This window comes from Balaenoptera physalus, assembly GCF_965194825.1.
Source record: "Balaenoptera physalus genome assembly, chromosome: 14".
Classification (NCBI taxonomy): domain Eukaryota; kingdom Metazoa; phylum Chordata; class Mammalia; order Artiodactyla; family Balaenopteridae; genus Balaenoptera; species Balaenoptera physalus.
In genome coordinates this window covers 58,688,426-58,716,425 of record NC_138893.1, presented here as the reverse complement: position 1 = coordinate 58,716,425, position 28,000 = coordinate 58,688,426, and the positions used below count along the sequence as shown (strand labels likewise).

Sequence of the window (28,000 nt, the reverse complement as noted above, 5' to 3'; positions counted from 1 at the left end):
GCTGCGCAGATAGGCGTGCGGCCGTCACGTGATTTCGGCATGGCGGTGTTTGCGGATTTGGACCTGCGGGCGGGTTCCGACCTGAAGGCGCTGCGCGGGCTCGTGGAGAATGCCGCTCACCGTGAGTCTCCCCGGCTTCGCGGGCCGCGGTGCCTGCCCAGTCTCGCTGTCCCCCAAGACTGTCGGGCCACGTTCGGGAGGGACCCGGGCGGGCCTCGTTCCGGTCTCGTGGGGTCTCCCGGCTGTCCCTGGAAGCTGAGGCCCCTGCGGTGTTGCTCTGATCCCGGGCGCGGGAAACTCGAAAGCACTGGGGAGCTGTTACCCAGTCTAGCTCCTTATTTCTTGCAAATTGAGGAGACTGAGGCCCTGACAGGGCGGGGGATTTGCATAGGGCCCCACAGCTGAGGGATGGCAGAAGCCAGGGCTTCCAAGTGTAGTCTCCTACACCAGTGCTTTTAATATCGCCCCTTCCTGCGTCTCACGACAGTGTTCTGACACTCAAATGCAGGAAACTGGTGCACCTATGGGTCCGAGAAGTGGGGGAGGGACATGGGGTCGCGAGTGTTTGAATAATATTATGTAGAGGGAGGGTTGGTGGGGGCGGAGGACATACTAGGAGGGTGAGAGGGGAGCAGCATGGCCAAAATGCTAGCATGTTACTCATATTTGAATCTAAGGGAAGCAAAAGCTCTGAGAGGTAAGACCCCATTTTAAATACTGGAGTTAATCGCGACTGCTGTCTCTTTCCTTAGACTGTAAAATGTCTACGTGGGGATAGAGGGGGTTAAAAATAAAGGTTTCTGCAGGGCCTGTTAAGTAATGGTTGCTCAGTAAATAATTGAGGGAGGAAGAAAAGAAGGAAACTGGACAAACTAATGAGAGGGGGGACCACTATTTTGGCATTAATATGCATTATCTTTTAATATTAAGATCCTGTTGTTCCCATTGGTGTTTAAATAACTTAAAGATTGGAGTCATGATTTAGGCATGTTTTTGATAATCCACATGTCCAAAACAGGGCTTTGTTGAGGCTGATAAAGCAAGGCCCTGGCTTCAAAGAGTTCCCAGTCTCTTGGTGGGTAGCTCAAAGGCGTGTGTGGACAGTGGTGTGAGGGAGTCGTTCGTTACTCCATTTCTCCTTAGCAAAAGGGCCTTTGAAGTAGAAAGGGTAAAAAGCAAAAGAAACGAGTAAGAACGAAGGTGAAAAAGTATACACTTGATGGGCTGAAAATGAACAAAGGGACACGAAGGAGAATGATGGTTTAAAGGAGTTGTGCAAAGTTAAGTGTCTTTGGTATAATGCTAATAATGCACCACCAAAGTCAAACAAAGCCCTGACTCTGTGCCAGCCACTGTTCTAAAACATCCTTTGTGTGTTATCTCATTGGATTCTGCCAGTCATATAAGGTGAGTTCTGTTATTATCACCATTTGGCAGACGAAGAACTTGAAACTTAAGTAACTTCTAAGTAGTAATGCTTAGATTTGAAAATGGGCCGTCTGACTCCAGAGCCCATAACCATTCTTCTTACTACCTTCTAGTCTTGACATGAATTGGGATGAGTTTATGTGTAAAAAAGGTTGTTGTATTTAACAAGAATGTTCAATTTTTCTTTTCAGTGGGCTATTCAATTGTTGCCATCAATCATGTTGTTGAATTTAAGGAAAAGAAACAGGTAAAATACAATTTCTGAAGTTAATAATAACCAGCATTTATAGTTATTTTGTGTATATTGGTAATATTGAAGCTACAGACGAGCACTCTTTGTGCATTATCTTATTTTAATATTAATAGTTGAGCTGATGCGTATTTGTACAAATGATAGTTTTTTGTGAAGTGCTAGGGCATGGTGTAAGGATTCTTAAAGTTGATTTGATGTTAAGTAACTTTCAATAACTTCTTAAAAGTGCACTGTTATTGATTAAACTGTAATTACAATATTTAATCTTTTTTATTGTAGTCATGGACTCATTACTAATTGATTTCCCTCCCAAACATACTAGTAAATATGTATATCTCCCTTTAGGCCAACAACTGTTCCTTACAGATTGTTTCATTCTAAAAACTATTGTTCATCCCTCCTATCCATTGATGTTCTCAGCTGCTTCTCTGCTTCAGCTTTCTTCATTAAAAAACACACACATGCACATACACACAACTTATTTAGTGTTTCTGAGTGTCAGAAATCAGCTTTTTAAAAAAAATATTCTTCTTTGTTGTAGGAAATTGAAAAACCAGTAGCTGTTTCTGAACTCTTTACAACTTTCCCAATTGTACAGGTAGGTGTTTTGTTTAAGAAACATAGTACTTATTCATCCAGTTCAGACATGCCCAGTCATATATGTGGTTCTCTAATCTGTACTGCCCCTTCCTCTGTCTGCCAGTCTTACCTTTCCATGAAGACTCAGCTCTTCCACGAAACATTATGTACATCTCTTTTTCTCTGGCTGTACAGGTATACCTCAGAGATACTGCGGGTCTGGTTCCAGACCACCACAATAAAGCGAGTCACACGAATGTTTTGGTTTCCTGGTGCATATTCAATTTACGCTTACGTTGTACTGTAGTTCAATAAGTGTGAAGTAGCATTATGTCTAAAACAAAAAAAAAATCAATGTATACACCTTAATTTTAAAGTATTTTATTGCTTAAAAATGCTCACCATCGTCTCAGTCTTCAGCAAGTTGTAATCTTTTTGCCTGTGGAGGGTCTTGCCTCAATGCTGAAGGCTGCTGACTGATCAGGGTGGTGGTTTCTGAAGGTTGGGGTGGCTGTGGCTGTTTCTTAAAATAAGACAACAGTGAGTTTGCTGCATGAATTGACTCTTCCTTTCACTATGATTTCTCTGTAGCATGCAACGCTGTTTGATAGTATTTTACCCACAGCAGATCTTTCAGAATTGGAGTTAGTCTTCTCATACCCTGCCACTGCTTTATCAACTAAGTTTATATAATATTCTAAATCCTTTGTTGTCATTTCAACAGCTGATTAAGTTTGATGTCTTATATGGGTATGGTTTTTGGCACTGAAAACAATTACAATAGTATCATCAAAGATCAGTGATCAGGGAATTCCCTGGCAGTCCAGTGGTTAGCACTAGGCACTTCCACTGCGAGGGCCCAGGTTCACCTTGATCATAGATCACCATAACAAATATGATAATAATGAAAATGTGTGAAATACTGGGAGAATTACCAAAATGTGACACAGAGCCATGAAGTGAGCAAATGCTTTTGGAAAGTGGTGCCAATAGACTTGCTCAATACAGGGTTGCCACCAACCTTCGATTTGTAAAAAATGCAGTGTCAGTGAAGCACAACAAAGCAAAACACAATAAAACTAGGTACGCCTGTTTTATAAATTCCTTGAGAGTGAGGACTAGGTTTTACTGATCTTCACTATCCTTTATTGTTAGTACCTTTTAATGAGTACTTCCCACTGGTACGGAGGAAAATCAGTCATTTCTATTTTGTGCTTTTTTGATTACAGGGAAAATCAAAACCAATTAAGATTTTAACTAGACTGACAATTATCGTTTCGGATCCATCTCACTGCAATGTTTTGGTAGGTTAGTTGTTTTTCTTCTCTCTTGGCCTTGTAAGTTGTATTGATTTCTGCTGAATACTGTTGTTTTTCCAACTCCTCCCATTCTTACATCTCCCCTGACCCCCCGTGTGACACTTGACTGCTCTCCTTAGCTCAGAATTCACATAGTATAACAGAATCTCTTCTACTCACGGCACATGTATAAGAATACCACAATTAAAGAATCTTTCAGCAAGTGATATTCATTGAACTTACATGAAGTAGACATAGGTGGGTACTGGGGATATTGCTATGAATAATACAGGCACAATCCTTTTAAAAATGGGAGGAATGTTTAAAAAGTGGGAGGTAACAAATAAGGGATGTCCTAGGAATGTGCAACAGGAGGCCCCCCGAGGAAGCTGATGTTCAAACAGGGGCCAGAAGAATCAGTGTTACAGGTGCCAAGTGGGGGAGAGAATGTTTCCGCAGACAGGATGGATTATGCAAGGTCCTGAATCCAAGAAGAAACATGGTGCATTCTGGAAGATGAAACACCAGTTGAGTTGAGCCTGTTGAGCTGTCTGTCCTGGGATGAGGTTAGGGAGGTGGGTCTGGGTGAGCAATTAGAAGAAGCCTTTGAAGGTTTTAACCAAGGGCTACAGTTATGAAGTTTGCATTATAGAGGATAGATTAGAGGGGATAAAGGAGGGGATTTAAGAGGCATTTGGGCTGGGGGAGAGGGGAGGATTGACAGGATTTGGATGGATTTGTTGATTGGATAGAAGGTGATGACTCCCTGCCTTGGCCTCAGCAGCCAGGTCAGTAGATGGTACCATTTCCTGAGGTGGGACATAGAAAGAGAAGTGAGTTTAGATCATCATGTTTCAGACATGATGGGTTATTGTGAGAGTTCCAATGGAGCTTGTCAAATGCGGGGTTGGAAAAAAAGGGTGTGGCCCTCAGAAGAGGGACCCTAATTAAAGATACTGATTTGGAAGTGGTCACCCTGTAGAGAGTAACTGAAATCATGAGACTGGATGAGACTCCTTGGTAAAAATACAATGTGGGAAGAGAAGGTCTAGGACAGAGCCCTGAGGAAGTTCGGTATTTAACGGTGGAGTAAAGGATGAGGGATGAGCTAGGATTAGAGATGGAGGTGGGGCTGACAGCGAGGAACGTGGGAAGGCTCAGCAGCATCAATGTGCCTGAGTAGTCAAGTCAGAGAAGGGCTAAAACGTGTGTCGGATGGGCAAGTCTCCTAATGACGTGGAGGTCATCAGTTGCCTTAGTAAAAGCCATTTCCACGGACATGATAGGGACGTGAGAACATGCAGCCAGTGTGTGCTGCTGACTTTGCTTGAGAAACTTGATTCTGTGGAGGAACAGAAGGCATAGGAAGCTGGTAGATGAGAACCTGCTGTCTAGATTTTGTTCGTTAGATGGAGACTTGAGAACGCCTGGTGCTGGTGGGACGGATCCAGTGAGGGAGAGAGAAAGTGAGATCTCTGAGCAGGTGAGCTGCTTCATCTTTAGCTGGAATGGCCTCCTCTCTCACAGAACAGGCGTAGTCAAGGAAGGGCTGGCTTCCTTTCTAACATCAGCATTGCTAAAGGAATTACGGAAAGCTGAATTTTGGGATAGTATACAACTGCAGGCAGCATTCTGGTTCTCTAAGCCCAGGGAGACATAAATGGAGCTGACTTTTTATGGTCATGAAGAGTTTGATTTTCTCTTGTTATCCTGAACATCCTGGTGGCCCCTATTTGTCCACATCCCAGGTGGGAGTGGGCAAGCAGAGGACAAAGAGTCCTGGATCCTGACTTTTTCTGAGACCTGGAGCCTGCCCTGTCTCAGCACACATCTGCCCAGCAGGTTTTCTTACCTGCTCAAGCACAGTACCTGCTGCTTCTCTCCAGCCTGTCTCTTTCCTCCTCTAATTTTTATCATGCCTTTTCTTTTTACAGAATAAGAGGTAAAAAATTTTAAAGGTGCCAACAGGCAAAGAAGAAATATCACATATCTCATCACTCAGAGATTGTACTCTTGAATATATATTTTTCCAGCCTTTTCACATGCATACACATATGATACAAGTTTGAGACTTTCTTTTGTAAACAATCTTTAACGGATAAATTCCTCTTTTTCTCTCTTAGGACTCTCGGGTATTTTCTTGCATGCTTAGCAGTTTAATTTGTTTTTAACAGTATTCTCATTGTGAACCTAATCACATCACACTTAGTCATGTGTATTTCTTGTCTCACCAAAAAATGGTGAGTTCCACTGAGAGCAGACATATGCCTTAAATGATTTTGTATCCCCAGTGCCCCACACACAGCAGGTGCTCAGTAAATTTCTGGCAAGCTCCTCCACTAGCTTGTAAGAGCAGCAGCTATCTAATTTGATTTTTGTATCTCAAACAAAATGTTTGGTACACAGTTAAAGCATAACAATGTGGGAAGGAAGGAAGGAGGATGATTCCTTCCTCCTTAGTGGGATGGATGTTGGTATCTGGAGTCTCATGTGCTGAGAAAGTCTTTTCTGACAACATACAAAGCAAAGCAGAAATGTCAGTGGCATATTAGAAGTGTTACACAATTGAAATATAAGTGCAGCCAGAACACTAGTCAGAATTCCATATGCATTTGTTGTTGTTGATACTGTATGGTAACACTCTTTTTATATTACTAGAGAGCAACTTCCTCAAGAGTCCGGCTGTATGATATCGTTGCAGTTTTTCCAAAGACAGAAAAACTTTTCCATGTAAGTAATAGATAGTAAAAGAAAATAGTACTCATTATTTTATATAAGAAGTCTGATATTATACCTTTGTAGGTGACCTGTATCATCTCATCTGGAAACTTTGAGGATTTTTCATTTATACTTGTTGTTCTGGAATTGCACAAGGGTGTATTTGGGTGACATATTTTGTTTTATTTATTCTGCTAGATATTTGGTGGGCTGAGATTTAAAGAGTCCATCAAGTTTTCTTCTGTTTCTTTATCTCTGCTTCATTCATTCATTTGAAACTTCTCTTAGGTAAATGATGGTCCATCTCTTTCTAGCTCTAAAAGCACTTCAGTTTCTGCCCTTCTTACTATTCGCTGCTGCCTGTGACAGAAGAAGGGAGCAAGGTTCTACTGTGGCATAAAAGATCCCTTCTCTGTTTTAGCTTTCTCATTTGTGTGCTCTGAGGTGTGGTCCATATGCCAGCATGATCATGTCAGCCTTTGGTCTTCTAGAAATCCTTCAAAATCAACCATCTGCTGATACTATTCCTTTTTGTATAAGAGAACCTTTATGAATTTAATTTCTTTTGTCCTTTTCAAATGGCCATTTCTATGACTTTTCAGGAGGGAAAGTTGTTTAATGTGTATGGTCATTTTGTCAACTTGAGACAGAACACACTGGGCATTGTAAGTGATCACAGAAAAGAAAAAATCAACTGTAATATAGTTTTTCAGGAATATGTTTTACTGTGTAAAGTGAGGTATAGCTACTTTTAGGAAGTTCGGAATGTTGTCTTTATTTAGGTTCAGAAAAGTAGCCATCTACCGAAAGTGTATGCACCAAAGGGATATTATGGGGGGAAAGAAAAGCACTGGTCTTTGATGTTTTAATTTTACAGCATAATTTGTTTTTAAGCAAAGTCTGTTCTAAAATTACAAGATTTTCCCTAAGTTTATCCAGTAGATGGAGTTGTTGACTAAGGAGACTGGTGTGTGGCAAATTTCATTTTCAATTCACATTAACAATTCTTAATTGTTTATACAGTAAGTACCCTATATACGAATGAGCTCCATTCCAGGAGCTCATTCGTAAGTCCAATTTGTAAGTCCAACAAAGTTAGCCTAGGTACCCACCTAACACAATCGGCTATATAGTACTGTACTGTAATAGATTTATAATACTTTTCACACAAATAATACATAAAGAACTAACAAACACAAAAAATAAAAACATTTTTAATCTTACAGTACAGTACCTTGAAAAGTACAGTACAACAGCTGGCATACAGGGGCACGTTTGCATCTTTGAAAGTTCGTAATTTTAAGGTTTATATATAGGGGACTTACTGTATTAATGCAGAGAAACAGTACAAGTTATCTATGAATTCCCGTTTTTTGGTAACTCCTTTTCTAAAATGCTCAGTTATAGTAATTCTCAAGAATTTCATTTCAGAAAAAAGGGGAGTAGGATTGAGTAGTTCTTAGTCATCAGAGACCCCTGTGGAACCTTTTAAAATCAGGCACATTCAGATCTCCACTGTTGGAGATTCTGATCCAGTAGGTTTGGGGTTGAGTTTGGGTATCTTTTTTTTAAGTTCCACAGGGGATTCTGATTCAGTGCCGAAACCCTAAGATGGACCATGGATATGTCCAAATTTGTTAAACAGCAATTTAGTTTTGTTATTAAATATTAACGACTCAGTTATACTGTAGACTGAAAGTTGGTAGTGTACCCAGTTTTTTATTGTACACTTGTTTTTAGAATGAATTTTGAAGAGCATACAACTTAAAATTTCCATAGCCATTTACTGGTGATTAGAGAAAACAACAATCCTGGGGATAATTGGGACAAAGGCTTATTATTATCCCCATTTTGTAGAAAAGAAAATTGAGACTTAGGCTCAATGATTTGCTCTAAACTTAAAGTAGTTATGTCATAGAGATAGGACTTTGGAGTCTTAGACTACATTATAATTTGATTTAGTGAATTTATCTTATTACTTGTTTTTCTCAGATTATTCACAAGTTTTAATTCAAAACTGTGAACACATAATTCATGATGATGGGTGGAACAGTCAGAAATATTCTGGAAGATGGAAGAAAGCTGTAAATAATTGACAGAGTATTTGTTTGGAATTGACTGCAGAGAAAACAGTTTTTAAAATCAGAACATCTTATCTTTCCAAATCTTAGCCATCCTTTAAGATTCAGTTGAAGTTGGCATTCTCCCTGTTTTATATAGAAAATCAATTTAAAAAGACATTTTTCTTTTAATTATAAAACTTTTGTAAGCATATCATGGTTTGGAATTGGGTCAAATGCAAGCAGTTTGTTGCTTAACAGGTTATGTTCTGTTAAGTGATTTCATTTGTTTGGTTTGTAAGTTGATTATCTAGAATGTAAACAAGTATCCCTGTAGATATGATATTCTGTAACTAAGGTCTCTAAAATGAGTTATAAAAGCATTCCTATACACATATGTTAACAATTAGTAGTATAAAATCTAACCACCTTAAATAGAGTTGTTTCCATGGGAAATAACATACTCTTTTCCACTCAGAGTATCTGGAATATATCTCATAGATAAATCCTTTTTCTCCATAGTTACCCCAGGGGATAAGGCAAAGATGAAAGGCTGTAAGCAGAGTCCATTGGCTGGGGCTTCTTAGGATGGGGGCTTTTGCACAGCAAAGGAAACCATAAACAAGACAAAAAGACAACCCTCAGAATGGGAGAAAATATTTGCAAATGAAGCAACTGACAGAGGATTCATCTCCAAAATTTACAAGCAGCTCATGCAGCTCAATATCAAAAAAACAAACAACCCAATCCAAAAATGGGCAGAAGACCTAAATAGACATTTCTCCAAAGAAGATACACAGATTGCCAACAAACAAATGAAAGAATGCTCAACATCATTAATCATTAGAGAAATGCAAATCAAAACTACAATGAGGTATCACCTCACACAGGTCAGAATGGCCATCATCAAAAAATCTACAAACAATAAATGCTGGAGAGGGTGTGGAGAAAGGGGAACCCTCTTGCGCTGTTGGTGGGAATGTATATTGATACAGCCACTATGGAGAACAGTATGGAGGTTCCTTAAAAAACTAAAAATAGAACTACCATATGACCCAACAATCCCACTAGTGGGCATATACCCTTAGAAAACCATAATTCAAAAAGAGTCATGTACCACAATGTTCATTGCAGCTCTATTTACAATAGCCAGGACATGGAAGCAACCTAAGTGCCCATCAACAGATGAATGGATAAAGAAGATGTGGCACATATATACAATGGACTATTACTCAGCCATAAAAGGAAACAAAATTGAGTTATTTGTAGTAAGGTGGATGGACCTAGAGTCTGTCATACAGAGTGAAGTAAGTCAGAAACAGAAAAACAAATACCGTATGCTAACACATATATATGGAATCTAAAAAAAAAAAAAAAAAAGTCATGAAGAACCTAGGGGCAAGACGGGGATAAAGACGCAGACCTACTAGAGAATGGACTTGAGGACATGGGGAGGGGGAAGGGTAAGCTGGGACAAAGTGAGAGAGTGGTAGTGTATATATGGACATATATACACTACCAAATGTAAGATAGAAAGCTAGTGGGAAGCAGCTGCATAGCACAGGGAGATCAGCTCGATGCTTTGTGACCAGCTAGGAGGGTGGGATAGGGAAGGTGGGAGGGAGATGAAAGGGAGAGGAGATATGGGGATATATGTATATGTATAACTGATTCACTTTGTTATAAAGCAGAAACTAACACACCATTGTAAAGCAATTATACTCCGATAAAAAAAAATTATTTGCATGCTCCATTATATCAGTGTGCTTTATGAAATAATATACACACACTGAACAAAACATTTTAAGGGAAGGAATTAAAAATAAATGAAAATAGAAGTTCTGTTTTCTTCCTGCTTCCAAAATCCATGCCTTACTCTTTGCAGAGCATTATTGTAGTATATGCTGCTAATACCTGAGGCTACTGAAAGGGCGTATCTTTCAAGGCAGTTCTTCTTAAGGTGTGCTCTGGCTCTGCTGGTGTCAGATTTGCCAGGAAAATTTTTTTAAAACGCAGGTTATTAGACCCTGCTTACTGAATTTACTGCTGAGAGTAGGGCCTGGTAATCTCCATTTTAAATAAATTCTTCAGGGAGGTTTTTTTTTTTTTTTTTAAACAGTTTAGGTTGGGAGGCCCCATTTATGGGCATCTCTTTTTTCCCTGGGCAAGCCTGGCTCTCCCTTGAATAAAATATCAGAATGTACTAACCTGACGTCCATGAAGGGGAGCTGGGGGAGACTGAACCCCCTTCTCTTATTCCGCTTGTTCCATAAAATCAAAGATAAATGTATGTGTGTATATGTGCAGTTTGGGGAATACCTTCCTTAAATCCTCATAGGAATCCTTGGCCAAAGAAAAGGTTAAGAACAGTTGATATGAATTCATATACAACCTGCCAAAACCACTATAATCAAATTCTTAACCACAAATATATTTGGACTTAATTTAATCTTTTTAATGATTTAGAAAGCATTTCATTATAGTGTGAACATTAGCTCTTATTTTATAGTTATCTAAATGTATCAGTTGAACATTTGGATTAATAGAAAGCTAAATAACAAAAGAATTCGGTTTGAAACATTTTAAGTCTGAGGTGTCAGAGGGAGCCAAGTGAAGCCATCCTTTGTAACTGAGAGTTTCTTATAATGCATGTACTTAAACCAACACAAGGGATATTTTTTAATTAACTACTCTTACATAAAAGAGGGAAGAAAGGAGCAATACATAAGTAAAAAGGTAACCTAATTTAGCTTTACTCTGGGGAAGAATGTTTAACAGGCTTTTAAGAAATGAATCAGCTTTTTGAAATGAAAAATAATTTGTGTTTGTAATAATGAATTGAAACAGTGCAAAGAGGTATGCACTGAAAAGTACACCTTCCTCCCACCCAAAACGCCCTCTGCCTTTTCTCCAGAGGCAACCACTGCTAGCAGTTCTTGTGTTTCTTTTCAGAAGTATTTTTACCTAGTCCGTCCTTCCTTTCTTCATTCTCCTCTTCCTCTCCTTCCTTCCTTCCTTCCTTCCTAATACCATGGTTTTTTCACCTGACAGTATATCTCAGAGATGGTTCTATAATATCCACTAGAGAGGTACCTCATTCCGTTTAAGGAGTCAGCATATTCCATTGCATAAAGGGGCCATAATTTTTGTTAAGTAAAGTTGAGGGATGTTTAGTGTGTCTAGTCTTTTGTGATTGGTGTTGCAGCGACTGTCCTTTCACCAATATCCTCAAGCATTTGTAAGGTATATGGCTATAGAATGCATTTCTAGTCTCTATAGGATACATTCCTATACTTATAGGAATTTGCTGGTGTGTGCTTATAAAATTTTGATACCTATTGCTGAAATGCTTTTCAAGACCCTGTACTGATTTAAAGACCCTGTGAGTCCCTGTTTATTTTTGTGTCACCTGTATATTACTAAACTTTTTCATCTTTGCCTATCTGGTAGTTTAAAAATGGCAAACAGAAGCCGAGCGTGTTTTATGTTTCATCTGCTATTCAGACCTTTACTTCATCCATTCTTATCAAATTTTCAATGACTCTTTTATGAGTTGGACAGCTGTAGAGTTGGGATGGGGCAGATTCTTTATAAGCCAAGTGTTTCTGCCAAACCATCATTACTTCCCAGGCTTACTAAGTTACTACGACTGTCTTAAAGCCAGGCAGCCTCTGATCACTACCTGCTTCCTGGAGCCCTGGGGTGGGGGTAGGAACGACTGAAGTGGGGATTCTGAAGAGAAAGGATAAGATGTGACATTCCTGTCACTGCTGAAGGTCGAGCTGACCCTATGGGGCATTGTCACCCCCTCTTGACCCCTTTCTCTTGGTCCGTGCCATGGATGTTAGTTTGCCAGCACAGCCACCCTGGCAGCTTGGATTTGTTTGTCAAGCCTGATTACACCAGCATTGATAGTAAGGCTTATTTTTGTCATGGTACAAAACAGCCAATTCCTTTTATTGCTGTAAATCAAATAATGGCAAAACGAGAGCCGGGTATGCAGCTTCTAGCCCTGTCTTTTGGCCTGCACTGTTATGCTAGTAACCTTTCCCTGGCTTTATGTTCCTTCCCTGATTTTCCTTTTATCCTGATTTCCTTATCTATTTATTTTATCTTGAATGTCTTTTTTTATAAGCAGCTTCAAATCTCTTTTGGAAGTAAATGCAGAGTATCAACAAATAGCAAAAATGAGAACAAAGGAAAGGGAAGTTAAAAGTTGAAAAAAATGCATTCAATGCCATTTGATTTATAACAGCTCTGCTTTGACCGTTTATGGAGATGCTCTCTTTCTATTAGCATTTGAACAAAATGCCATTGGTAGTGCCATGTATTTCTTTGGCCAGTCAATAGACTGATAGGAGCCACAGGCGTGGGCCAATTACTGGCACAAAAATAAATAATTTCTGGAGTAAGTGGACCATGCATACATTCCTTTTGGCTTATTTATTTTTTCTTGGATTTCAGAGCAGTTAGTTTCCTTTTTCTAGAACAATCTGAAGTAACCTTCCAGAAACTGAGCCTCTCTTAGCAACCTCTCCTTATGTAGCTGACCATGAATTAGAGGGTCTCTAGACCCTATCTGTTGAGATGGTCTATAGACATATCACTGCTTCAGCTAGATTACAGCTAAACCATTCAAACCAAATGTGAAGGAATGGCTAACCATTGACTTTGTAAAGGGACAGATGTATTTGAACACAGAACCATGTAATGCCTGTGGAGTGAGCCATATCTATTTACATTTCTTTGTATCACGTTTGACCCTACCCCATTCTTAACATGTGCCAATTTTCCTTTTGGTTTTACCTGTTTTTTTCTTCTTGACAGGTTGCTTGTACACATTTAGATGTGGATTTAGTCTGCATAACTGTAGCAGAGAAGCTACCATTTTACTTCAAAAGACCCCCTATTAATGTGGTAAGTCACACTTTCCATTCTATATGAATCTCTACATGTGCATTAACACACTGGAAAAGGGGCAGAAGAAACTGCTGTTCTTAGAGGGGAAAAACAAAGACTAGTAATAAATAGGCAATTTAAAAAGAGGATTTTTTTTTCTAAACTGACTAAAGGTAGAAAGAAAGCTTAAAATAAAAAATATCCAGTGAATTACCAAGATGTGTTTGAAAGGCCTTAGAAGCTCAAATTTGTGAAGGAAATTTCCTAAGAGGATAGCTAATAATGATGGACACTTACAGTCTGATTGTTGAACATTAAGGGGACAGAGCAGCCAAGAAAAGAGTAGGACAAAATAGAGAGAGGGTTCCCAAGGCACCAGCAAACTGGAAAGGTGGGGTGGCAGGGACTGAAGGGAGCGGGGCCTGGAAAGCACGGTAAGCGTGGTCTCTGCAGAATTAAAATTTGCATTGAAATATGCTGGCTCACACAAAACCCCAGGGTTACTTTTTTTTTTTTTTTTTTTTTTTTTTTAATTTTTATTTATTTATTTTTGGCTGTGTTGGGTCTTCATTTCTGTGCGAGGGCTTTCTCTAGTTGTGGCAAGTGGGGGCCACTCTTCATCGCGGTGCGCGGGCCTCATTATCGCGGCCTCTCTTGTTGCGGAGCACAGGCTCCAGACGCGCAGGCTCAGTAATTGTGGCTCACGGGCCTAGTTGCTCCGCGGCATGTGGGATCTTCCCAGACCAGGGCTCGAACCCATGTCCCCTGCATTGGCAGGCAGATTCTCAACCACTGCGCCACCAGGGAAGCCCCCCCAGGGTTACTTTTATGATAACCTAAGAGGGGGGGCCATGCATTCAACAGATCTTGTGCTCCTTCCTCTGCTATAGAATTTTTCTCGTTACCTTTCTACATAATTTCTCTTGTTTTCCTCTACTCCGTATCTTCCACCTGTCACACCTTTTTATGTCTTACTCCATCATAAAAGTGATATTGTTTCACAATGGGAGCTGTAAGGTTGGCACAGCTGTCAACTATTTGCATTGGCAACCAGATCCTGGGAGGAGTTAGGATGCTTTTTTAGAATAGAGGCTTCCGAAGCTCTCTCCCATTCTCAAGAAGTGCTGTTGAAGGAGAAAGATGGTTTGACAGGCAGCCTAGATTACATCCCCAATCCTGTCAGAATTGGAAAATTAAAAATATATGGATTTTTTTCAGGATAGATAACTCCCCTATTCTTTTGTCTCTGTAGAATCACAAGTTCTTCCATTTTTGTTTCCCTCTCCACTGCTAAGGAATTAGCTTGATGCTGAGAGTAGGGAGACAGTGAGAGGAGAAAATGATCTGTATGGTATGGAAAAATTGAATCCAATGTGGAAAAATTTAAGATGGCTTGTGTTCTACCCCTAAGTGTATGCTACTAAAGCTGTACTTGAAAAGTATTCAAAATTTTAAAGTTATATATTTAAAGGGCAAACTATAAAACAGCTCTTTTCTGACCAATAATGAGAGTACTACTGAACATATAACAATATTGGTTAAGCTCAAATCATTGTTTCCCCACATTCTTGCTGGTACTTAAATAAGTAAACACTAAAAAAAAAAAGACCCTTAATCATCACATTTTAGAACTGGAGATCTATGTTGTTAAAAGTGGTAAAATGAAGAAGGAGAAGCTGTTCAGCTCTTCAGACACAGGGTTGGGACAGACCTGGTTGACTCCCCATCAGATGAGATCTCCGATGTGCCCCAGCTACCATGATAAAAGGCTCAAACTAACACAGTACACAAGGTGATGACAGTCTTACTGGCCTCACATGTTGTTCCTCCCCAGAGCTAGTACACTCTGTCTCTAGAAGGTTGCCAAGGCTTTTTACCAACTTCACACTGCCAATCCATTTTCCATGTAGATGGCACCCTCCATAAGTTGCTCTTAAACTTACAACTTTTTTACTTTTCTCTTCACCTTAATGAACTAGGAAGGCCGTTTTCTAGACGGCTTTGCCTGAGTAAACCCACATACGATACTGTGTCCTTGGCTGGGCGGAGATGGTGGCATGTGATGCTAAGGCCGAGTCCATGGCATGGACGGCAGTGCACAGCACGTAACTCCTCATGTCCCACAACAGTGTTAAGCTGCCCAGTGGCTGTTTTGGCTTCGTCTTTTGATTGGTTTCTTAGGAATGTGCCCCGCTGTCCAACCCAGATTGTGAGCTTCTAGAGAGCACCAGCTGTGTCATGGTCCTTTTTTAATTACCCAAATACCTTGCCTGTAAGAGGTCTTCCCTAAAATCTGTCAATTGAACGAGTATACGTCTAATTTTGTATGTCTGGGTACAGCTTGGGGAACACAGCCAAATCCTGTGAACCGTTAGTCCTCAGCTGGCTGTCAGGGCTTGGCAGGCAGCATCCGCCGTGGGGGGAGTGGGGCGTTGGGGCAGCACGAGGAGGAGGTGCACTGGAGGCGGCAGCGCTAGGACAGCCCACCTCCTGATTCCATCTGTAAGTTCCTGAAGGTGCTATTTTTTGATGGATATTTTTGGCTTCATTCCCACATTTTTCAATTTAAGAATTCTGAAAAGTAAAAATTTGACAAGTGAGAGGGATAGGCAGTATTTAACACAGTGTCTGCTTTTTTAAAAATCTGGTATGAACATTTTACATATGTTGTTTAATAAAAACTACATGATGGAGTAGAGGGAAGGCTGTGCAGGATTATTTTTAGCCCTCGTCTAGTGTAGAAGTAGGCTGCAGTGTGAATTGGTCAGGAAGCAGAAGAGTCCCTATTAATTCATTCACCTCCTTTTTATTTAAGAGAAACTGGAATTAAAAGTTAAATTAATTAAAATTAAATTAAAAGGTAGAAACATACAATAAAAGGTGTCCACCTTATTGTTCAGGGTAAATAATAGTAGTTCTATAGGTATGTGTATATTATTTGTACCTAATAATATCTATTCTGGATATGGAGCTGTATGATTAAAGTATGGAAATATATTCACCATGAAAGTATAGAAGATGTAGTGAATGTGGGGAACAGTTCAGTCTTAAGTCTTGGTCCTTGCATGCTCTTTTGGCCCTGAGAATGAACTTGTCTTTGGCCATGAAAGTGGATAGGTTGGCTTTATAAGGATCACTGTATTGAGCACAGATCTTAATTTGGATGGGGTGGTGAAAAATGGGAGCATTAAGATATTTAATTCATTAGCCTTTAACCTAGAGGCTGTAAGCCATGTGAGAATTATCAGCTCAGAAGGTTGGGATTTTAGGTCAAAGGGTATAGATTTTCACTTAAAAAAAGAACAAGTTCTGAGGCTCTAATGTACAGCGTGGGTGACTGTAGTTAGTAGTCCAGTATTGTAACTCAGAAGTGGTTGAGAGAGGATCCTAGGCACTCTCACCACAATCACCACACACACAAAAAAACAAAAAAAACAAAAAAAATGGTTAACTATGTCAGGTGGTGGATGTGTTAATTATCTTGATCTCAGTAATCATTCTACAATGTAGAGTATATGTATATCAAATCATCACGTTGTAGACTTTAAATATATGCATTCTATTTGTCAATGATCCCTCAATAAAGTTAAAAAAAAAAGAAGGAGGTTGGGATTATAAAGGAGGGCCCAGGAGCTAAAACATACCAAAGCACTCCTTATGTATAACTTTCAGCTCCCAATCCTTTTGTTATTTTCACCACATGCTTAGGGCACCATAATTTCAATTATGTCAATTCCCGCTAAAATCTCCTACAAACCTCCTCTGGAGTCTTAAGTAAGTTGTATGGGAATCATTTTATCATGTAATAGTTGGGTTTCAAAAAAGTTGAATTCAACTCCTCTTCTTGGATAGCCAGATGGCTTCTAATTATTTAGCATTTTAAGGCTTAAGCACTTTCACACCTGCTCTAGCCCTGCAGCTTTAGGGTGGGGTAGATGTGAATTACCTCCCTGATGCAGGTGATGGAATTGAGACTCAGGTAGATTGTGGCTCACAACAGATACATGTCTCTCTCAAAGGTTGACTTGGGATTTGTACTTAAGCTTTGATCCTAAATCTGCTGTCATTTCCCACTGGGAAATGCTATTTAAAATTACTTTACAGCAGAGCTCTTTGTTAAGCACAGAATAATTCCATATTTTAAAACGTGATCTTTATGAATCAGGTTTTGAGAAGAATTTTTTTAAGCAGCACGTATCTTCACCTTCCCTTTGATTTTTTTTTTTTTTACAGTGTTAGTGCCATTCAACAATAACTGCAAGTTTATTGAGCCATTTCCAGTGATTGTATGTTTTATGCTCTCTTTCCGACGTTGTCCCCTCAGCATTTCCTTTAACCCTAATCCATTTCTGTCTTCATGGTCCAGTTAGTCCCCACTAGGAGAAATCCAGTAAATAGTATCTGAAGCAGTGAGGTTGTTCCAGGAGTCTTGCCATATATCCTTGAGTTGGGTGTGAGTGCTCTATAAACTTTGTTTTTCATCACACATATTGTGAACCTAACTATGTTAAATACCTTATCGATCCAGTACTTGGAGCAGTGCCAGCAAACCTGTCAGGATCAAAAAAATGTCTGTGTGGCCAAAAAAAAAAAACCATCAGAAACAAAGTTAGAAGGACTAATGACAGACTGGTAGAAATAGTTTCACTTATATCATAGACAGGTGACTAATCTCTGTAATATATAAAGAGCTCCTAGAAGTTGATACGGTTAAAAAAAAAAAAAAAAGAGAGAGATGATCAATCCAAAAAAATGGATTAAGAATATGGAAAAGACATTTCACAGGAAAGGAAATACAAATGGCCTTTTAACAAATGAAAAGATGCTTAAATTCATCATGCTAAGAGAAATTCACATTAAAATCACCTCTCTGATTGGCACAAACCCAGAAGTTTGATGATACACTTTTGTGAGGCTGTGGGAAAGTAGGCATTCTCATACTTTGATTGTAGCAGTGTAATTGGAACAATGCTTATGGGGCAGTGGGTAATTTGGCAACAACTATCAAAATTATAAATGCTTTACCCTCTGACCTAGTGTATTAGTTTCCTGGGGCTACCATAACAAAGGACCACAAATGGGGTGGCTTAAACTAACAGAAATGTATTGGCTCACAGTTCTGGAGACTGGGAGTCTGAAATCAAGACATTACTGGGGTTATGCTCCCTCTGAAACCTTAGGGGAATCCTTCTTTGTCTCTTCCTAGCTTTTGATGGTTTGCTGGCAATCTTTGGTGGTCCTTGGCTTGCAACTGCATAACTCCCATCTCTACCTCTGTCTTTACAACATGTTCTTTCTCCCTGTCTTCACATGGCCATCATCTTATAAGGACACCAGTCCTACTGGATTAGGGGTCCGCCCTATCCCAGTGTGACCTCATCTTAACTAATTACATCTACAATGACGCTATTTCCAATTAAGGTTACATCCTAAGGTACTGAGGATTAGGACCCCAGCATAACCTTTTATGGGGGGAAACAATTGAACCCATAATATCCAGCAATCCCACTTTAGTGTTTATTCTACAGATAGACTGGAACGACCCAAAATCTATCAGTAGAGGCTTGGGTAAATGCCATACCGCTGCAGTGGAGTACTCTGCAGCTGTAAAGCAATGCTGAAGTTAGGAGCTGACGTGGAAAACCCTTCAAGTCAGAACCAGAATGTAGTAGGCTACCTGTGGGGTAAGAAAGAGGAAAAATAATAATATATATTCATGTTTGCTTGTATTTGTATGAAGAAACTCTGGAAAAAGACACAAGAAGTTAGTGAAAGTGATTATGGGAGGTGTGGGTGGGGCAAGTGGGAGCAGAGATACAGTGAAGACTTTTTATTGCTTTCTTATGTTACTTGATTTGCGAATCATGTGAACAAGTTACCTGTCTCAAAGAATGATACCAGGAATGACACCAAGAGTATCATCCTTTCGAATTCAATAAAGAACTAATTTTTATGCAATTAACAGGGAATCTGTATATTGTCCCGGTAATCAACCCCCTACTTCCTTTCTCTCTTCTTTCTCTTAAGCTTTGCTTAGTTCTTGGAATTTTACCATCACCATCTCTTTTCAAATATCACACACCTGTTCTTGGTATGTAGCATCGTTATGACTGTTATTTCTCATTAGTAAAGAAATCATCTGCCTATTCCAGAACCTTTGGTCAGAGATGCAAACAAAAGCCAATCAGGCGGGCACTGGCATTCTTTATGAAAAGGCTGTTATGAACAATCAGTTGATGAGCTTAAGGCAATTTACATTAAAATGGTCTTAGAAGCAGGAGCTCAGGTAATGAGTCTGTATTTCATCTATCTAAAAATTTTAAATAAGGTGTTATGAAAGAAATGTTCACAACCTTCAGTAGCACATTATCTTCAGTTTCTCTGAGAGTTTTCAGCTTGAAAGTGAATTTGATTAATGTACTAAGATCAGAATCAGAACTTTTTTCTTAAAAAATAATTAAGCGGATAATTATGCCCATTTAACCCTCTCCACCCCCACAAAAAGGAGTTTTTATTTTGATCTGGTCCCCAAGTGTGGGGGGCAGCAAATTTTCCAGAATCCTTTGGGACCTGGTCACCTAGTTCTGTGTGTCATCACATCTTTTATGTCCCCTCTTCTCCATCCTACCGACTTGTGTTTTAGTTCAGCAGCTAGAGGGATGAGGAAAAGAAATACCTGTAAGTAAGCCTCTTTGGCTAATTAGTAGTTTTGGTAAGAGAAATAGCCAGGGGGATAGTTGAGACTACGGTTAAAGGACATGTTTTGGTTTATCTGTGGATTTCAGGTTGCCAAGTTAACCCTGGTTTCTTTTGTGATGGATAATCCATAGTGAACAGCATTATCACATGACCTCTTTTCCATAAGCTACTATTTAGTCACTCGGAATATAAATATATTAAATGTTTTTTGTATAAAAGACAGTTCTGTGTTACAAAGAAGTATCATGATACCAGCTCTCAAGTGTACAAGTTAGGCAGGGAGAATGAGGTATATATTTATGGCACAAAGAGTATCATAACAGACATCATTCCCAGATATAATTAACACAAGCCAAAGAATTGGAGGCAGGAAAAAGTTGTCTAAAAAGGGGAGAGGGGGAGGTTGCAGTGTGGAAAATAGCATGTAAATGCTAATTAAACTAATATCAGATATATAGGGAAATCTAAAATAAAATCTGGGCACCTCAAGGCAGGCAGAAAAGGAAAGGGAAGATTGGGGGGTGGGGCAGAAGAAAAGAAGTCTGTGTTCAGGAAGGGTAAGCGGAAGGAATCTGCCAGGCACATGTGAATTAAATCAACGTGGGTGGACTGCCAGATCTGAAGAAGACAGGTTTTTCCAGTCCTTGTAACACTCAGGAGTAGACCTCCAGCAGTCACAGCTGGACCAGTCCCAACTCATCCTCTGGGTAATAAATAGAAAATCATTTGCCAGGCAGAGACTTGGACCATACTGCCTGGTCTTTGCCTGCTTTTCCCCCTTTGCTCCTTTGAAAGACCGCTGCAACCAAGCGACTTTGCTGTCCTGACTCTGATTATCACTTCCATGCTAAAATCCTTAGATGCTTCGTGTGGCTGTTAAGATTAATTCTGTCTCCGTTTGGCACTTCCCATCCTCTTCAGCCCCCGCTCTCCCACCACAGGGCTCTCCTCATTCTCTCCTCCCCAGCCTTTGACTTCCTCTGCATGCTCCCATGCTTCCTCCAACCCTAGAGCCTCTTCACATACTGCCCCCTCCCTCTGCAAACGCTCCTCTCTCTGCTAGTCAATTGATTAAGTCCTTCCTCACCCACTCCCAGACTTCTTGATGGCACTTAGCACAGTGGAAGTTTTGTGTTTTTGTGTAATTAATTATTTGATGGTCTCCCCCACTAAACTGGAAGCTCTTACAAGAGAGGGACCATGTCAGCTTTTGCTCACCCATTCCCCCGCACAGCTGGCTTAAAAACCTATCTGTTGTGAATGGATGAAGATTTGAATCACTCATCAGGGAAGCTGCACAGTGTAGTAGATCCAATTGCCTCTTCTTCCAGGCTGTTTTCTTACCTGTGGATGCCTACCTCTTAAGAACATCTTAAATAAGAAAGAAGTTTCTTTATCTCATGTAAAAGGCCAAGCTGGTATGGTAAGCTGGGCAGAATTGTCAAGGGCCCAGGTTGCTTTCATCTTTTTTGCTGGGCATCCATGAGCCCCGTTTAAGATCAGGGGCTCTGTTAGTAAAGAAAAAGGGGAGAAGAGAAGAGATAGCGGGGCAGTTAGCTGTCTCTGCCGCAGTGCCTTCTAAAGGTATCGTAGGGGTTAAATAAATACATAAGACTCTTAGCACAGTGCCTAGCGCATGGCACTCAACTGTGGCTGTTAGTTTCTTCCTTCAACATATGCATAATAAATGACTTACCTGAGAGGCATTCCACTCCTGTTCTTTGGACATTTTTCAGCTCATTTCTTTGTCTCTTCATTCTTGAGTCAAATTACTTGGTTTTCTATGTTTGCAAACAGTTTATCCTGCATGTAGGGAACACATCTCCAGTTTCCTTTTGATGGTTCATGGAGTAGTAGCCCTGCTGCCACCCCACTGGGACGTTGCTCTCCTCAGCCTCTTGATGATTCTTGTTTATATAAAGTCAGCTTCCCCACAGCTAAGATAAACTCTGTTGAGACAGGGCCACAGATCTGTTTTCTTCTCCCGTAGATGGTGCCATTCGGGCACAAATCCGCCTTTATTCAAGGCTGTACCTGGACATGCAGGAGGTGGGCAGTGCGGGGGGAGGGGTGTGAGGAGGGAGGTGAGGGGGAAGTTCAGTGAAAATAAAGTAAGACAGTGTGTGTTTAGCTTTGACAGTTTATTTTCTTTATTTCCTGTGAAGGCCATTGACCGAGGTGTGGGCTTTGAACTTGTCTATAGCCCTGCTATCAAAGACTCCACAATGAGAAGGTACACAATTTCCAACGCCCTCAATTTGATGCAGGTCTGCAAAGGAAAGGTATGGTTCCATAATTTTAGGATATTTTTCAAACCTAGCAGTTTATTATTATTAATATACTGGGGTTATCAAGCTGACCCCATTTCCTTAAAGCAGAAAGTTCTCAAGGCTCAGCAACAGATTCTCCCATTTCAATGAGCTCTGCAAGTTTTAAGAGAAAGAAAAATATCCTAGGGAAGAATAATATGAGGGGGGAGAAGTTGTGTTGAAAGTCTTTATCTTTCAGTGGAGAATTGGCCGTTTACCTACTGTGAAAGAATCATCTAGATACAGTTGTCATCATTGAGTTGAATTAAGGTTATATGACCTTTTCAACTAGTTTTTTAAACTAATGCATCTTTTCAAAGATCTGTTGGGAAGGCTTCTGTTCTGTTTCTTATTTTAGGCTGCCTTTAGTTTGACATGCGGTCTTTCATCCTTTCACTTTATTTACCTTAACTTTAGAAGAAGTTGGTATTTATGTTAAAACTTGATTACTGGTTATTTGTATTATAAGACTTCAATTTTTTTGACATTTATCTAAGATTAATATTGATTACTTTCTATTTCGTAGAATGTAATTATATCTAGTGCTGCTGAAAGGGTAAGTCTGGCATTAAGTACTTTACTTTCCCTTTTCAAGTTAAATTAGTCATGTAATAAAGGTTTATTGCATGTTTTCATTTTTAATTGCATTTGCTCATTGTAATTGCTGAAGAGTAAAATTTATCTTCATTCCTTTGGGGCTTCACATTTTGTTTATATAAATAGTTTTTCCTTTAAATTATTGCAAAATGCTTTTCAAGGATCTTTTATATTTTCAAAAATGTAAGTAACCCGTCAAAATTATAAGGACTTAAATTTATGCAGTTGACTTCCTTGTTTTTAGATACTTAAGCATCCTGTTTACTGCAGATGAAGTCACTGAAATGTTATAAATAACTTCTTTCATATCTATTTTTTGTTCATTTTATTTTAGCCTTTAGAAATAAGAGGCCCGTACGATGTGGCAAACTTGTATCCTTTTCTGAGTAAGAAGTCATTGTAATTTTCTTTTAGGAAATTTGGAATTTGGTATGTTATATTTTAACAAGATTTTTTAACCTTTTACTATAAATTTATCAATTAATAGCTTCAAAACCAAATTACATCAGGTTGTGAAAACTTCATCCTTTTGTTTTCTGGATTAAGGGTGAAATAGAAAAAGGGGGAAAGACGGACTCTATAAAAGCTTAGAGTTAAATGAGTCTTTTCTCAAATGCCTGTTCCATTTGGACTAAGAACTATAGAATTAAAGTGTCTCTCTCAGTGCCTCTCTCTGGTGAACTGGCATTGTCAGTTATGTTTCTGTTAGTCTCCTGTCCTCAGCTGACGCTGGGTTGAAATCTTTAACGACGCCCCAGAGGGTTGCTGTTTGGGCTGTCGGAAAGTGACGCCAAGGCCGCAGTGTCCACCAACTGCCGAGCGGTGCTTCTGCACGGAGGTGAGCAAGTCCTTCCAAGAAAAACACCGAGTGGTCATGTTAAGAACCAGTCATTTCTATGAAACAGTTGAGCCATATCTACTTTCATTATCCTGCCCCTCAGAGTTCCTTTAGGGTCATCTTTTCTGAACCTGTTTAGCCATACCCATCAGTGCTTTCTCACCCTTTACTTCAGGTTTTATTTCCTGTAATTTGTGGAATGAACATAGTTTGCCTTCCAGAAATGAGTATTGAATGCGTTCTTTCCAGTTCTGCATGTGTGTCCCCGCCTACATTTTGATAGGCTTCTAATCTCCCTTTTTCCTCCATAGGGACATGCTTTCCCTGCTGAAAATCACTGTTTTAGAGAACTGAACGGTGAAAAATATATGTTAAGCCAGTTATGAGGAACACAAAAGCACCAAATACATTTTTAAAAATCCCACTAACAAACTCAAATCATAACTTTTCACATTTATTACAACTTGTGATTCTTTTCTCATTTTTGATTTACATGTTCAATTATGCACAGACTACACATTTTTTACTCACATTTCATTTACATATATCTTCCTCCTCACCTTAATTTCACTACTTGAAGGCACTGAATTTCTTATTTATCAGATGATAAAAATTGAACTAGAAGTGTTTGATATGCTAGGACTTTGGAGAATAAAAATGAGGCTTTTTAAAAGAAAACAATTTACACTTTTCATCTGCTGTTTTATCTTCATTCTCTTTGTAATTTTTAGCACTAATGGTAGTGGTCAAGAAGTAATTGACTTGATATCACCCAGATGAATGTTAAACTTCAGAATTGGTTGCTACATATAAACTGGGTGATTTAGCATATGAATAGTTAGGTTATTGAGGGCTTGTGTATTATGTCTGGATTTTAGTGATCTGATTTCCACTTCATAGAACTGGTTACTGTATTAACTTACCATGAATTAGATGATTTTGCTTTTGTTTTCAACATTTTTAGTTTGAGATTATTGTATTATATAGCCTAGACCCATCACATAAGCTCTGGGAATGACCAAATTAATTAAAACTTTATCAAGATTTTCTTGAAATTAGGGAACAGTTGGTTCACACTGGTAGTTCTGCCATTATTTTTGTCTACTTTAAATGAACGTAAGGAATCGTCAAGATTTTGGATAACAATTAGTGGTCTAAAACAGACTGAGACAAGGAAGGGAAGTTAATTTTTAAAATTTAGTAGGGAAAAATATGAAGATCTGTGCTTCATAAAACTCAGCTATTCAAAATAAGTTATATATAAAGCTAGGCTTTTACAGAAGCTAAACTAAAAGGAAGCCTTGTGGACTTTAGCATTCCCATTCATTCTAGTTGTGCCCGGACAGTCCTAGTTTATGCCTGCTGTCCCTGCAGAATTAACAGCATATCTACAGGATGTTATAATTACCCTGACTTTAGTTGACATTGGGATGAATTGAGACAGCAGTTTCAAAATTCAATTTACTAGGACTGCAAATTCAGCCTAAGGTTACATTAGAAGAAATACAAGATTCTGAGGCAGGAAGATTCAAAGTGTCATCATTATCCTCTGCACTGATAAGTCCCGGCTGGCATCTGTATCATCCTGAGTGCCACATTTAAGAAGGACAGCACTGCACTGAAGCACTACCAGAAGATGGTTAATTCTTGGAGGGTGTGAAAACCTTATCATGAGAGCAATTGTTGAAAGCAGTGCAGGAATGGATACCTGGAAAACAGAAGACTTGGGACACGCAGTAGCTGGGCTTCTACATTGGAAGGCTTGCTACAAGGCATCACAGTTAGATGGGTCCTGTGAGATTCTAGAAACCAATGAATAGCAGTTCTAAGGAGGTTGTGGGGAGGGGACAGAGGAAAGAGGTTCAAGATCTAAAAGAGTTACTTTATCTGATAATTATAAAAGTCTTCTTTTTCAACGGTTTATAATCCGTTGTCTTAGATTAAGAAGTAAATGTTCATGTGATGTAAAAAAAAATATTTCTGAGGTGGAACTAAAATAATTTTGAAACTAATGCATTTTGTTTTGTTACAGAGTATTGATTTTCACAATTTAATTTTTGTATTTTTTATTCGTTCTACTGATTTTTAGACTTTTATTCATAATCATAGTGATAAAATAAACATCTCTAAATGTAACATTTTTTGGAAATCATGGGCAATTTCTTTTTATTTTGAGGTTCTCTGATTATGTTGGTATTTTAATGACCTTGAGATCAGTTTTGTCCCTTTTGTAAATTAAAATGCTTTTAAATAACTGGCAAAGATTTAGTAGACTTGGTAAATTAATCCTGATAAATGAGAAGGTAATGTTTAACTTTTAGAATTGACTTTTGTACATGAAATAAGAAATAATTCTTAACTAAATTTATGTTTATCAAATCCTTTTGATTTTTATCTCCTTTGTATCCAAAGGGTCACTCTTTCTCTCCTCCCCAGTCCTTCCCTGTTTCCTAAGGACTAAGTTTAAATCTCTTTTCACAGCACTGTGGCCCTTCACAAGCTACCAGCCTCGTTTCCCCCTAATTTTTTCATGCTCCTCCTTTACACCGGCCATATCGTCCCCAAAGTATATTAGATTCTTCGTACCTCTCTCTCTATGCCTTTGCAAAGGAACACTTTCTTCTCTTTTCCTTTTCCTTCTTCCCTATTCTTAGCATCACTTCTTTCATGATACCTTCCAGATTCATCCAGGCAGAGTTACTTCTTGTGGTGCCTCCATTCCTATTATATTTGCCCCAGATGTGCTATCTCAGTGTGTGGTAGGAAAGCACTCTATTAGGCATCCTGAGATCCTCTGTAGATGACACAGAGCCTGGCTCCTTAGTACATTTTTAGCAGAAGTTAGCTACATTTAAGTTGAACTCTGCTAGCAACCTAACCTAAACATTTAATAATTCCCGTTCTTCTTTGTTCACTGTCACCAATATATAAGAGATCAATAACCATGTGCGTTATTCCTCATTCACTCAACAAGTATTTCTTAAACACCTGTTAAATAACCAGGCATTGTTGGATGTTCACCACACAATTGATTCTTCAGAGGTATAATCATGATCTAGTGGGGGACACAGATAATGAATGGTCTGTGCTGTAAAATGAAGTGAGCACACACACAACCAGGGAAGCAGACTGTTGTAGTTGCCGTCTTGATTCATTTGTCTTTCTACCACACTTTAAGCATGTGCTGCACCAAGCTCTGAAACTTGGGTTTTGGCTACATAAGATGCCTCGGACAGACCATTAGAGATAACCTGCCCTATAGTTTTACCCTTGGGGTAGTCCCTTTGGAATGAACTAGATGTTAAAAATATACAGATATTTGTAGAAGCTGGTGGTGGGGAAAGGTGAGAACTGTAAATGGCATCAACAGTCATAGCAGTTTATTATGGTTTCATCATTTACTCATGCTGTAAGTCACAGTAACATGGGGATGCTTGTTAAAACCACCTCTTTTGAAATCATGGCTTAACTTCGGGCACTTTGGTTTCCCTGTTTGTCTTATAGAAACTAGAAAAACTGCTTTTGGAATTATTTCCACGGTGAAGAAACCTCGGACATCAGAAGTAGATGATGATTCTCTTCCAGCCTGCAAGAAAGCCAAGTGTGAGAGCTGAAACAAGTCCCCCTGTCTGTGTCAACACTCCCTTCTGCCTTTTGAGAATCCATCAGCCACAACAGAAACGGAACCTCCGTATGATTCACTATTTTCACTTGGAGCTAGATACTGGTAGTCTATAAAAGCAGTCTTATATTTAAGCCATTAAAATAACAAAACCTAGTAAAACATTTAAAAAAAAAAAAAAAGGCTGCCCCCGTAATGAATTTAGATATTTTAAGAGAAAAGCAAAGACCAGTTCATTTATCCTTTCCGTTAAGTGATAAATGGAAGGTATAATTGAATAAGATGTTTCAATATTTCAAGAGACTCTTTAAAAATGTTTCTTCCTCATTTAAAAGTTCATGCTTTTCAGCTTTACTTGATACACATGGCTTATTTTTTAATTTTACTACTCAAAAAGTGGTTATTTTGAGGACTCTTAAAACTTATGTTAAGGGGTTGGCTTTTGGTTGATCTACTCTTGCTTTAAGCCTCTCTTTCATTATAGTCATCAAGTCCAAGTCCTTTCTAAAAGGAATTGCTATAAAATTTGTGGAAGAAAAGGGAAAGTGCACGTAAAATCACACTTGGCCTCTTCCTTTGCTGCTTCTTACCTCCGTGATGTCCTTGAAATAGGATTCCTTTGAGTTGGAAGCCCCTGAAAACCTAATATTGATTTTTCTAATTGCTGTAGTAAAAAATCTCAAAGCACTGGACTCAATCA

The 28,000-nt window shown here is 39.1% G+C and overlaps 1 protein-coding gene across 4 annotated transcripts; it reads left to right on the top strand.

The window, feature by feature from the left end:
* RPP30 (ribonuclease P/MRP subunit p30) lies at positions 1 to 27,997 on the top strand. Of its 4 annotated transcripts, XM_082423921.1 has the most exons (11): positions 2 to 121; positions 1,620 to 1,675; positions 2,223 to 2,279; positions 3,490 to 3,564; positions 6,217 to 6,288; positions 13,164 to 13,253; positions 22,100 to 22,216; positions 22,770 to 22,799; positions 23,175 to 23,212; positions 23,599 to 23,678; positions 27,183 to 27,997. In XM_082423921.1, the coding sequence occupies exons 1-11, from the start codon at positions 40 to 42 to the stop codon at positions 27,290 to 27,292; spliced, it is 807 nt and encodes a 268-aa protein (XP_082280047.1). In that variant the 5' UTR covers positions 2 to 39; the 3' UTR covers positions 27,293 to 27,997. The 4 variants fall into 4 exon arrangements, with proteins under 4 accessions (XP_082280049.1, XP_082280050.1, XP_082280048.1 ...); XM_082423923.1 differs by lacking the exon at positions 3,490 to 3,564 and having other exon boundaries at positions 1 to 121; XM_082423924.1 differs by lacking the exon at positions 13,164 to 13,253 and having other exon boundaries at positions 1 to 121.
* Positions 27,998 to 28,000: the final 3 nt, after the last annotated feature.